Raw genomic sequence first — 14507 nt, forward strand, 5'->3', positions numbered from 1 at the left:
TTAGACACAAAAAAGTCTCCTGGCCCCAATGGCATTCCCCCAATTGTTCTGAAAAATTGTGCTCCAGAACTGACCCCTATCCTATGTCACCAAAATATACTCTCCTACTCCACTGGAAATTGGCCTATATTCAGCCCATTCCCAAGAAGGGTAACAAGTCACTGCCATCCAATTACTGCCCTGTCTCGCTTACCTCAGTCCTGTCAAAGGTAATGGAAAAAATCATCAATTCCCACCTCCTACACTATCTTGAAGACACTCGCCAAATAAATGACTGTCAGTATGGATTCCGCCACTGCCGATCAACAGGAGATCTACTCACATACTTCACCCATCTCTGGGCAAATGCTATGGAGAGGTTTGGCGAATCTCAAGTGGTTGCACTAGATATCTCCAAAGCCTTTGACCAGATCTGGCACAAAGACCTACTAGGCAAACTACCATCATTCAGTCTGACCCAGGACTTCTGTAGGTGGATTGCCAGTTTTCTGTCTGGATGCACACTGTGTGTGATGGTGGATGGCTCCCTGTCCTCGCACCACTCAATTAATGCTGGGATCCCACAGGGTTCTGTCCTCTCATCAACCCTGTTCCTGTTGTACATCAATGACCTACTGCAATTGACCTCTAACCCAATACACAGTTTTGCAGATGACAGCACACTACTACACTCCTCGCTTGCAGGAGTGTAGTGTGCTGTCAGAACATTAACCACCACCACCACCCTCAACTCCGATCTCCAAGCCATCCTACAGTGGGGGTTCGGATAACTTCATAAATTTCAACACCAACAAAACCCAGTTCTGTACTATTTCCCATAAAAAAAGAACAACTTTTTCCCAGTATCCTTTTTGACGAGACCCAAATTTCCAGACAGCCTGAGATCTCGCTCCTCGGAATCGCCCTCGCATCAAACCTCTCCTGGCACAAACATATCTCAAACATTGCATCCTCACCCTCAAAAAAACTAGGATTTCTCTTCCGCTCAAGACGTTACTTCACCCCTGAACAGCTACTAACATTATTCAAGTCACAAATCCGCCCAACTATTGAATACTGCTCCCACATATGGGGTGGGGCCCCCCTAAAAGCTCTCTCAAAATGCTCGACTCAATACAGAGGAGGACAATTAGACTTATCAATGATTCATCCCTTACCAACCCCCCCCCTCCACTTTCACTCAGACGTTTGGTCTCTGCAGTAAGTATATTCTACGAATATTTCCATGGGAAATGCTGATCCGAAATAACATCAATAATTCCCCTGCTTAGTACTAAGCTCATTTGAACATGTTCAGCTGCTGCACAACATTCCTTCACAGTACACCTAGAAACAAGCAGAATAAATTATTTTCCTCTTCCTTCATTCCTGCAACTGCTGCACTGTGGAACAGTCACCCACCTGCTGTGTTTCCCAATGAATACAATTTAAAGTCATTCAAATGAAATGTAAACAAATTCCTCCTTTCCCAACCCACCATCCATACACAGTACTAATGTACTATAGGTTGACCAATCAACCTCCTGTGTATGGGCCCAACATGTAAAAAAAAAAACTTCTGAGCATGTTTACTTGGTACTGCTTTTGCATCACAATAATAAACCGCTTTTGGAATAGTTATTGACATAATGAAAAATAATTAATGTACATTAAAATGAAATGATTGTATCATAGGTTATCATCTAGTGAGTCTACACAAGGCTCATAATTTATGCAAGATATCACTATGGATCTGACAGAGTATACTTCTAGTATTGTTCATCATTAGCTTCTGTTCTATGACCAACAACCACAGAGGATTTTTACTTGGTGCAGTTGCAGCAGATTTATAATCCACTGCTTCATAATGATCTGCTTAACTGCAGATCATTGCATTTTTCTAAGACATTACAAAGGCTCACATTTTGTGTAACCTGGGACAAACTCACATTGATGTTTGGGAAATGTTATCCCACTTACCGTATTTCCCAAATATCTTGCCATCTGTGAAATTTTGAAATTTGAGAAGCATTGAAAATGGAGTTGAATGTTTTTTTAGCTTATAAAAATTGGAATTTTTATGGAAGTGGTATTATTTATAAACTTATTAAAATATTCGTAGTGAAGTGTTTGGTTTTCTTCATTTTATATGAATTTCTTAATTTTATTTTAAACAATGCATAAACATTTTTGATCACTGGATGAAAAGTTCGACTTCATTCAATAATGATGTAGTCATTGAGGTTTTTCTTATTTCTCATGTCTACTGTACTTGTGATTTGAGCACATCTCTGTATTGGAACATTACATTTTTTTAGTATTCTGGTCTTTGTCCTGAACAGAAATCTAGCAGGTGCTTTCTTTCCAGATTTTCCCAAAAATATTTCTGTATGTTTGGGTTTCATTTTCCAACTTATCCTTAAGATATTTTCAGGTGCAAACTTTGTTTGCTCACACTTGGATAAAGGATTAAACCAAATTTATTATCAACTTTTTGTAACATAATGAAAAAAAAGCTTTGTTAGCTGTCCTCTTTAATCACTTGAAAACTTCCTCCAATTGTTCCTCTGTGGGCCAATAGTTACAAATAGTTTCATTGTCCAATTCATCATATCGAAATTTGCTCATATCATTGCGTGATATTGCCTGCCAATCACTGACTTTTTAACTATTTGACCTGGTTATTACTTAAAAAACAATTGGGCTTTGTTTAACTTGCAGTACCCCACATGGCATGACATTTCAAGATGCATTATTACTGTGTTTTTGGTATAAGCTGATTCAAATTAGTTTCATCTGCAAAATCTGAAATTTCCTTCCTATCGTCTTTTGTTCATTATCCTGTTTGATATCTATTAATGGAAACTTCATGATCATTGTTTATTCAAGTATGAATAGGGACACACACACACACACACACATATGCTTATAATAACACATGAAGATAGTTTATTAAATGATAATAAGCTAAGTTGCTCTGTTATGTGCCATCTCTGGTAAATGACAGATGGTTTATGAGTCATCTTCAAAATAATTTTACTTCTGTATTGCCCAAACTGTTTTCTTGACTTTTCTTTTTCCTTTCTGTTCATTAGTTGGTCTGTAGAAAGCATGAGCATTGGGCAAAGCCAAAGTGGATGTCTGAGTTGGTTTCCCAACCACCTCAGCAGACTTTTCTTGAATGGTTTCTATTAGATTTTTTGTTGGCTTTCTTCAAGCATGTTGTCCCAAATCTATTGATATTAACTGCTCATTGAATAGTGATGTTTCATGTCTGGGAACCATATGCAAAATGTGGCTAGACTGATGGGTTTGTATACAAATTCTGGTATTTGTTGATGAGTTTGGATTTCCAGATAATAGTTAGGCATTTATGAAATTGAAGATCTTTGTGCTTTCTTTTCACTAAATCAGAGTATCAGTGTAAGATCCAAAATCTTAATTTTTTTGAGTTTCCTCATTTATCTTGATATTCTGTTTTTTAGGACTTTAGTTTTATTGTTGTTGACTACCAACCCAGTAAATTCTGCATTTTTATAAATTATTTAAGTGGTTTTGGGTAGTCTGAATTTCATCAGTTAGCACATATTCTACAAAGCAACAACTGCCTATGTGGATTTTTCCTGCCGAATCCTCAAGAATTATTCCATACTCATTTTCTGTGAATCTGAGAACAGTCAAAGGTAATAATAAGAGATAGTGCTAAAGAACTCCAGTGGAAAAAAAGAAAGCTATAGGTCATCTCTATTAACCATTACTCTTGCATGGTAATTCTGGTACTGAGAATTTTGAACATCCTTTGTCTGTTGATGGAATTTAAGGCTTTTTTGAGGTTTTAACATTAAAGGCAGCTTTTTATCTTTTGCTCTTTTTGCAGCCTTCTAAGGTAGTGGATGTGTTTCACAGTGCTTTTGTTCTTCAAGAACTTTGATTTTTGAGCAAAATAGATGTTACATGGTCCTGTTCCATTTAGAAACATCGATATAATTTTTAATATTAAGAATTAGTGTTATTCCTCTGTAATTTTCTTGATTGTTCAGATTGCCTTTTTTGAGTATTGTTTATTAGGTTTTCTTCCCATTTTGATAGAATGTTATATGTAGCTACAGCTGTATTTTGCAGATATTTAGTAGTTGTTTCCAAAGCTGCTCTTTTCTGCCATGTTTAATAGTCTCTGCAATTATACCATCCAGTCTAGGTGCTTTCTCTTTTTTTCTTTAGGTTTTAGTGCAGTTTCAAATTCTTGCATTGTAAAATTGTCACACATAATGAGAAGTTCTGTTTGGATTATTATTTCTGAGAAAGCATTTGTAGTTAAGTTTACTGGTGAATTATTCAACAGTTTTTCAAAGTAGTTCTTCCACACTAAGAGTTCTTCATTTTTCATCATTTGTGGTTTTTACCTTTGACTCTTAGTCTTCAGTCTTTCTTTCTTTGGTGCATAAGGCATTAGTTATGAGGTATATTTCTCTGATTTTAAGCATATCCTGATATAGTTGTTATTTTCTGCATATACATGACCAGATTCTTAATACTGTCATTCTTGAAGAAAGCCAACAAAAACCTAGAAACCATTCGGAAAAGTCTGTTGAGATGGTTGGGACACCAACTCATACATCTACTTTGGCTATACCCAGTGCTCGTTGTCATTTTGAAAGGCCATATATACTTTATCATTTAGTTTATATAGCTGATTATGTAGACTGTGCATCCTCTTAAGCAATAAATTGCAATGTTGATATGCCTTGTTGTAATTTGCAGATTTCATAAAGTAGCTTGGGGTTGTCATGGAATGACAAATGGAGATATGACTAGTGGCATAATTGTAGGAGGAGCAGATGGTGGCAATCTTCTAGTCTATGACCCTAGCAAACTTCTTGAAGGAGGAGATAATGCATTACTCCACCATAAAACTAAACACAGTGGCCCTGTCCATTCTCTTGATTTTAACCAATTTCAGGTATTGTAGATGTCTTTTATATATGTAAGAGTTAATGTTTATGATCACTCTTGCTGACAGTTTACTTTTAAAATTTAAAAAAAAAAAATTCAAAACAAGCCTTATAAACTTAAGAAGCTATAATATAAGCTTGTCCAGAACAGGTTTTACAAATTGACATGCCCGCTGTGGGGTACACACCCACACCCTGTTTGTTAGAGAGTGGGTGTGCTATCTGCCTGATTAAACCAGGCTGGTTTGTTTTATCTTAAATAAAAAATATCTAGATTTCTTAAGCAGTTTTCTTTGAAAAGCGATCCCGGAAATGACAATATAACAATAAACATCTAAAGGGAGCTGTAATTTTGGAAGGTCCATTGTTAGGAGAACACTCAAAAAAAAGATAGAAAAAAAAAACTTTAAATAACTAAAAACCGAAGAATGCCACCTAGTTTCGTCTTCTTAGAAGACTTCATCAGATACATAACATGAAAAGAGAAATACAAAAAAATACATTACAAGACAACAACACCTATCAATTAAGTTGCAAATGAATTGCTGACATCTGAAGACATTCTAGATACAGTATTGTTGAGCAAGATTTCTTGTATGCCAAAGTTGAATAGTTAAGGAGTAACAATCAGAGAAGTTATAGCTTATTAAGGTGGACCAGATTAAGGACAATTTCTTTTGATTTAATAATTCTTCTCTCAAGCTCATCATAGCATCTAAAAATGTTTTCTGATTTGTTCCATATCACTGGGTGAGTGATAGAATCTTCATTGCCATGAATAACAGAATTAAGAATATGATTAGATAGTGGTAGCTCCAGTTTTACCATACGTCTCTCACATGCTTCTCTATGCATAGTTCAGTGGATTTTTTGGTCTGAACAAAATAGGGCACATTGCAGTTACACTATTTTTAGGTGCTATGATGTGCTTGAGAGAAGAATTATTGAATTGATAGAGATTGTCCTCAATGCAGTCCACCTTAATACTAACCTAAGCTGTAACCTCTGATTGTTATTACTCCTCAGCTGTCTGGCTTTGGCATACGTGAGATCATACCCATGTGAACATGCTCAACAATACTTTGATATCCAGAACACTTTAAAATGTCAGCAATTCATTTGCAACTCAATTTATAGCTATTATTCTCTTGTAATGTGTATTTTTTTTGTATTTCTCTTCTTTTCATGTTATGTATCTGATGAAGTTTTCTCAGATGAAACTGGTTATGTGTTCATATACTAAGTTTTTTTTTTTTTTTAATTCTTCACCTTTTTTAGTTGTTTGTTTCTCTCCTATAATGCCATATAACTAAGTAAATCCGTTGCATCATTATATCTATATATATTTGCAAGGTAAAGTTGTCAAATGAAGTGTTATGATATAGAGAAACTTATCAGTATACTGGAACATGGCTCCATATATGCATGTGTTAGTGTATAAATGCTTAAGATCATAATGACCAGCAGTTGAATGAATATGATAGTATTACAAATAACAAAGAAATTATAAAATTGTGCTTACAATAATGTTTGATTGACCACTTCATGGGGGGGGGGGGAATTGATATTTATGTTTTTCAACGAAGATGATATATGTTATTTGATAACATCAGTCTCCGTGACATATGTAACAGCATTAACTTCACTCTTGGATGATATAACCTTGCAAAGTTATAACTTGTACCTCTTTAACCCTCCTACCTTTTCCTACCTTGGGTATACAATTTAATATAGCTTCTTCTAGATGCCCCTTAACTCTCCCAAGCACACTACAAACATTCTTCTTCCCTTGCAGGGTTTTATGTCATGACCCAGCTTCGAGCTTCCTCCTAATCTTGTCATAATCACCTATCTTGTAATTCCACATACCCTTTCTTGACAGAATATTCCTCATTTTTTACAATCTTCCAAGTCAAGATTGTTACTTTCTGCAATCAGAGGCAATGTGGCCTCTTTAGTTAAGATAGCTCTTCTGATCCTATGATCAAGTCTAGTACTCTTGCACCCTGATCCCCCCCCCCCATCACATGTTGCCTCAAGTAATTATCTCTTAGTAGGTGTATGAATTTCATTTCTTGCCAGCCATGTGATCCCTTTTCTTTACACCCTAGATCTCCATAGTTGAAGTCCCCCATAATAATTACTTGACCTGCACTCATTGTACTAGTGTGCTGATGCATATCATCCCTGGAATCCCCCCCCCTTAGACTAATAGCAGCAACCAATCATATATTTCGAATTTTATTCCATGATGTTATTGGTATTGATCTCACACCAGATTGCTTCAAATGAACCTTCTTGCATATCTCCAATTCTTTTTGGCTTCAATCCATCTGGCATCATCAGCAGTATCCTCCCTATCAATCTTCCCTGAAAATACTAAACCCCTTCACATTCTTTCCCTGTAAGTACATCATCTGCTGTTAACCAAGTCTCACTAATGGCTATAACTTCTAGTGAGGTTGCACTAACCAATGCCAAAAACTCCTCCCTCTTATTCCTGATACTTTTGGTATTAGCATATAGAAACTGCAGCATCCCTTTAGGGCCCAACTGCCTTTACTGCCTGAATTGACTATCCTATTTGATATTTTGGGAAAACTAGATTCTGCACTTGTTGGTCATTCCACACTCACTCACCTCAAGGGGTACCTTCATACATTCACCTGCATCCACGCTAATTGCTTAAGTTTTGCTGAATTTGCACTTCAGCATACTCAGTGAACAATATTCTCTTGACTCTCAACACCAAAACAATTTAGATGCAGTCTGTCAGCTTTATACATATTATTCCATTGAACACAGGTGATAGGTCCATAAACTCTACATCATTCCTTCTGTACAAGTTGTGTATTGATTTGTTTGCTATCATTGGTCTCCTCCTCTGAAAGATTCATGTCTGTGGTCTCTTGCAGAAGATTCTGCTAATGAAGAAGTGGAGGCATTCTTTAAATAATTAGAGAAGGCAGCTGATATAAAGAAAAAATTTTGTCCTTGTTAGAGATTTAAACAGAATAGTAGGAATTGAATACCAGGCACATAGAAATGTGTTGGAAAATTGGAGAAAAGAGCAAAGGCAATCATAATAGTAAGTAGCTGCTTGATTTCTATGCAGGACATGGATTAATCATTACTATTGCCATGTTTCAACATAAAGATGTATGCAAATCCACACGGAGAGAAGACAAAAATAAGAAATCAATAACTATGCTAATGTTGATACCGATATCTTCATTCTGGTTGTTCAGGACACACATACTTACAGGAGATTTTAAATAGAAAATGATCATCTTATTTTGAGCAGAATTAAATTGAATATCATAGTGAAAAGAAAAAAATATGTGAGAAAGTTTTTTAAAGAATTAAAGTTGAGCTGCTTTCAAAGGTGAACTGTAGACTTCAGAATATAAATGTTATTGGGGCTAAAATTGAAGCTTAAAAACAATAATCAAACCTTGGACACTCACTGGCAAATTCTGAAGATTGATTCAGCTAGAGAGGCATATGGTGAAGTTCTAAAAGAATAGAAAAATTAGAACCCCATGATGGACTCCAGAAGTTTAACAGGCAGCCATTGGGAAAAGAAGAAATTGTATTGAAAGTTTTTGGCAAGTAAGTTGGCATGTGCTCTGGGAGAATACAGAGAAAAATATTAGAGAGCAAAAGTAACTAAACAAAAGTCTTGAGTAGATTTCAGTAAAAATATAGAAAATAAATACCAGGAGGGTGGCAAAATGTTTAGGTAGTTACTTAAAAATGGAGAAAAGAGCACTGTAAAAGGAATCTGAGATGATGAAGATGAAATGAAAACTGAATATAGATATCCTAGATGTTTGGGATAATTCTTTTGAAAGACTGTTAAATGAAACAGGAAGTCTAAACTCACATTAGAAAAATAAACATCATTGAATTTCCTTTCTGGCTGTTCGTATCCAATGGAACCCAGATATAATCGCTTTCTACTTTTGTCTACCAAAAAACTAGCCTTTACAGGATTCTATACAGGCAAAACCTCGCTTACCGAGAATTCAATATGCGTGATAATCAGTTAGCGCAAGTGAGCGGAATGACACTATTTCATGCTTTGAGTGATTAATCAGTTAACCTGATTTTTTTTGCGTTATGCAACATTTTTTGTCTGCAGTGAGTGGCAGCACTTTTCAATGTAGTGGGCATTGGCTGACGACACTCGGCAGTTGACTCAAAGCTATCATCGCAAGTGCTCGTGCAATCTCTATTCTCATACTCGATCACTTTTCCTTCATTTTGTTTTAATTTAGATACCTATATGGCTTTATTATATTCACTCCTGATATGGAAAACAGAAAGACTGATAAAAAAAAAAAAAGCTGCAGTAATAAAGGAGCTGTGTTTTTCAGAAAGTCTTGCCTCACTGTGCAAATGATTTCATTGGATTAATAGCCCAGCTGATAATATTATTAAAGAAATCACTATAATTGGAAAAGAACTTGGATTTAATGAACTGGATAATGAAGATGTGAGAAACTTGCTATGTTCCCATTCAGAACAGTTAAGTTGAGAATGATCTCCTTCAACTAGAACAGCATGCATATGAAGAAGATTAGGAGTGCAAACAAGAAGAGAATGTTACAACTAAGAAGCTAAGTGCAGAAGAACTTGAGCTAGTTTCATACTCTTTGAGCATGCTAAGGAAATTTTGTTTAATGCTGAACCTGATATGGAATGAAGCCTTGAAGTCTGCCAAAATCTTGATAAAGCATTCGCCAGCTATTGCAAATTTCATGACAAGATGAAAAAGTTGAGCACTATTCAAACATCATTACTTAATATTTTTTTGTAAAAAAGTAGCTTAATCAAATGTTTAGACATTAAATAAAAATTTAAGCAAGTGATTTTTTTTATCATCATCATCATCATAGGTATCAAGGATTTAGGCCTAGTATAGCCTGTTCCGGCCTTAGAAGTCATCGTTGAATCGTTTAAGAGGACGTCCTGGTTTTCTTTTTCCTAATGGCTTGTACTTTAAGGCTTGTTTTGGTAATCTTTCTGTTTTCATTCTTTGAATGTGTTCCATCCATCTATGTTTATATTTTTTAATTTTTTTCAATTACTGGTTCTTGGTTTAATACTTTCATAATATCTTCGTTTCTTTTGTGATCAAATAGGGTATACTTTGCAGTTTTTCTCATAAACTTCATTTCTGCTGTTGTTAATCTTTGTTTGTCTTTTTGTTTTATTATCCAGATTTCGCTTCCATACATTAAGACCGGTAGGGCTAATGTATTGTATACTTTTAGCCTGGTTTGTTTTTGAACTAGGTTTGGTTTAAATATAGAGTTAATTACTCCTGTTATTTTTAAATATTTTGTAATTTTTATGTTTATATCTTTTTCATTTTCATAAGTGATCATACATCCTAGGTAGTTAAATGAATTCACCTGTTCTAAGATCTTGTTATCTAATACTATTTTAGTTCTTGCTGGATCTTGTCCTTTAAAGGCCATAGTTTTTGATTTTTCCGTTGATATTATCATACCATAATCTTTGGATATCTCATTTAGATTTAAAATAGCTTTCTGTAAGTTATCTTCAGAATTTGTAATTATTATTTGGTCGTCTGCAAAGAGGAGAGTGTTTAAGTTAACTGTAGGTGAAAGTTTAATTCTTTGATGTAAATTTTTACTCCATTTTATTATTATTTCATTTAAGTAGATATTAAAAAGTTGCTGAGAGGGGACATCCCTGTCGGACCCCTTGGTTTATCTCTCTTGTATATGATAGCTCATGATTTAATCTTATTTGTATTTGATTATTTTCATATATACTTGTGACAGCTTTTAGGATATTATTTGGTATTTGTCTTTCTTTTAATATGTTAAATAATATGTTTCTTTTAACTTTGTCAAATGCTTTTTCAAAGTCAATAAATGCAATATGTGTTTCTAAATTATGTTCTCTTCTTTTCTCTATTATTAATTTTAGGCAAAAGGCTGGGTCTATACATGATCATCCTTTTCTAAATCCATTTTGTACCTCTAGAATAAAGTTTTCGGAATATTTCATTAGTTTGTTATTTAAGATTCTGCTGTATATTTTGTAACATGAATTTAGTATACTGATACCTCTATAGTCTTTAGGGTAATCTCTATTACCTTTCTTAAAGATAGGAATCACAATTGCTTTTTTCCATTCTATTGGGGGGATACCAGTTGAGTAAATTTTATTTAAAAATAATAAGAGTCGTCCTTTGAATCTTGTTCCTGCGTATTTATATAGTTCTGAACCTAGCTTATCTTCTCCAGGTGATTTTCCGTTTCTTGTTTCTTTCAGGCTGATTTCTAATTCTTCTTCAGTTATTTCCTTTTAATTTTCGTTCATTGTTTGCCAGTTGTCTTTTTTAAAATATTTGTCTGTCCACAGTTCTGTGTAGTAATTTAGAAATTCTTCTAATTTCAATTCAGTGTTTAATTTTATGTTTTCTTTGGTATCTGCATTTAGGTGTTTCAAAATCTTATATACATTGGGTCTTATTTTATATAAATCATGTTCTAAATTAGTAACACATTTATTCCATGATTCTCTGTCTTTTTCTGACTTCTCTTTTAGCTATGGCTCTTATTCTTTTATATTCTATTTCATCTTTTAATCTTTTACTGCTTAACCATTTGTGATAGGCTTCTTTTTTCTTTTATTGAATTTTTTGGTCTTTCCTAAGCTTTCATTTGCTGCTGCATTTAGTATCGTTTTTATATTAAGCCATTCTATTTCTTCATTTTGTTTTATTTTATCTAGATACTGGTTAATTCTTTGTTCATATAGCCATTGTACATTTGTGTCATTCAATAGTCTAGTTTTATAAACAAATGTTTCAATTTTTCTTTCTGTTCTTGTTACTTGTAGCCATTTAGGTGGTAATCTTAATTTTATTTTAACAAGGAAGTGGTCACTGCTTATTTCATATCCTCTGTGAACTCTAACATCTAGTGAAAATTTTGATGTCTTTTCATTTAATATGAAGTAATCTAATATTGATTTCCATCCTCTTGCTGCCCAAGTATATTTATGTATGTCTTTATGTTTATAGAAGGAATTCATTATTTTTAGGTTATTATAAACTACAAAGTCAATCAATTTTTTACCATTTCTGTTTAGAGTGTGTTCTCCATGTATTCCTATATTATTATTAATTTAGTGTTTCCAATTCTTGCATTTAAGTCTCCTGCTAAAATTATGTAATCATTTTTATTTATTTTATTATATATGTTTTGTAGCTGATTATAAAAATCAATATTATTCTGTTCTCTTCCTTCTTCTGAGGCATATAAACCAATTATTGTTAAATAGCCTCTATCTATTTTTATTCTAGCTTCTATTATTCTTTCATTCCATAATTTATAATGTTTTAACTGTTTAGAAAGGGAGTTATGAATCCAAATCATGACTCCTGCTTGTGCTCTTTGGTCTCTGTCAACTCCACTGTATATCACATTAAAATTTTCAGTTCTCATAGTTCCTTTTAATTTCTTTTTTGTTTCAGTGATTACTGCTATTTTAAAACTTCTTTCATTTAATAACTGGTCTAATTCTATTTCTTTATATGCTATTCCTCTTACATTCCAGTTTGCTATGTGTATTATATTTTGTCGTTTCCATTTTCGTTTTCCCTTTTCCATTCCAGGGTCGTTTCCCATAGATTCAATCCGATTGTCTTATTCTGTCAGCTTACAAGTATGGTTATGTTCTCCATGTCAGGGGACTAGCCTGACGATGGAATAGTTCAGTGGTAGGGCTGCTACCTTAAGGCTTCTGAACTCGCCTTCTTCCGAATTTAAACCCATAGGAGGAATAGGGTATATTGAAGGGGAAAGGGTAGATTATAGAAGAAATATAGTAAGGTTTATAGAGAGGACATAGTTGTAAGGCCAGAAATGAAAAGACCCCATGGCCCTCGAGTACTCTAATAGCACAAGGGTCATAAAGTAAGAAGAGTTGGCTGATAAGGCCTTATAGGAAAGATTAAAGTAAGTGGGTCTTCCTCAAAGTAGAAGAAGGAGAGGATAGATCCAGCTAGGGGTTCATGGGAGTGCCGCTTCCCTTACAATCAAGATGATTGCCCCTTATGGCCCTGTTGGTCCACGAGTCCTTATGCAGTATATTCGAACCACCCCACCATATATATATATATATATACACACACACACGCATGCGTATGTACACACACACACACATGGTGGGCTCCCCTATCCGCCACCCAGGGGACATGCTCTCTAGGGGTTACAGGGTCCCCTGAGAGGATTTTTTTTATTAACTGATAAAATAGATTATACATTTTTTTTTTTTTTTTTTCCCCAAATTTATGGTAACATAGAACAATGATAAGAAATTTGAATTATAAAACAGTACAGTTCATGTGCCAAATTAAATTCACAATAGAAAAATAAACATCGTGGAATTTCCTTTCTGGATGTTCGTATCCAATGGAACCCAGATCAATCGCTTTCTACTTCTGTCTACCCAAAAACCAGCCTTTACAGAATTCTATACAGGCAAAACCTCGCTTAATATGAATTATAATTATTCCTATTGTTTATTGTATTCACTTGACGTGATTTAGCTTAGCGTACATTAATTGATGGATTGATTAATCGTGTTAAGTGATGTTTTCCTGTATTTAGAATACATCAGCATGCCACCCATCTCAGAAATATGGCATCATAAAATCCTTAGTGACCATTTGTTCTTCTGAAAGGTTGCTCAAACAGAATTATGGCAACCATTAAACAAACAGCTTAACTAAATGGATTAACACAACACTCCAAGACAACATTCAAGAGAAGTGTAACTCCACAGAACTCCCATACCTTACATCAAAGGTATCTCTGAATGAGCAGCAAAGATTATAAAAAAAATACTAACTTGTTGTTACCTTCAAACTCATTAACTCCCTCTCCAAAAGCAAAACTCAACAGTAATACTACCTGGAGTGCAGATAGTATTACTGTTGGTAGGCAGTTATACTAAGTTATAACTGAGTATAACTGCCTTCCAATCCCAAAACTTTGGGAAATTGTTATACTCAGTTAAGTTAAATAGATTGTATTATAATAATTAATTATCATTTCACTCCAATAGTTTAGCTTAACAAACATGCAACTACTTATACAGGGGAATTCAAATTTATCACATGTGCTGTACTGTTTTATTGTTCAAATTCGCTATTGTTGTTTTTCGCTATCACTGATGATGTCTCTTACAATATGTGAGATGTAATATTTGTAAACTAAATATTATTTTCTACTGTGGCAGACATGTGAAAATGTTTAATTATATTCTTGTTTTGTCCTTTCTATATGCAGGAGCTAGACAAAATTTGTACATGAAGTATTCATGCCTAAGTTAATTTTCAATAATCCCCAAGTTTAAGTTTGTTTTTCTAGTTTAGTGCTTTAAGAAAATTAAAAAGAAAATTTCTTTGAAGTCCATCAAATCTACTTGTCATTGTCATCATCATAATCAAATTCCTGATATCTACCCTCAAGGGATGTACAGGATATAATAGTACTACATGAAAAACTTGCAACACCACTAACTTCC

At 34.2% G+C, this 14507-nt stretch overlaps 1 protein-coding gene across 3 annotated transcripts in view; it reads left to right on the forward strand.

Moving 5' to 3' along the window:
- The window catches only part of Sec31 (COPII coat complex component secretory 31), a 486555-nt gene that overhangs the window by 202540 nt on the left and 269508 nt on the right, over positions 1–14507 (forward strand). For all 3 annotated transcript variants that reach the window (XM_090403344.1, XM_090403343.1, XM_090403345.1), the window contains exon 4: positions 4741–4939. In XM_090403344.1, coding sequence (XP_090259470.1) covers positions 4741–4939 — 199 coding nt within the window. The remainder of the gene's footprint in view (positions 1–4740; positions 4940–14507) is intronic.

This window comes from Typopeltis vanoorti, chromosome 14, assembly GCF_054136105.1.
Source record: "Typopeltis vanoorti isolate ZY-2024b chromosome 14, IOZ_Tvanoo_1.0, whole genome shotgun sequence".
Taxonomy (NCBI): Eukaryota; Metazoa; Arthropoda; class Arachnida; order Uropygi; family Thelyphonidae; genus Typopeltis; species Typopeltis vanoorti.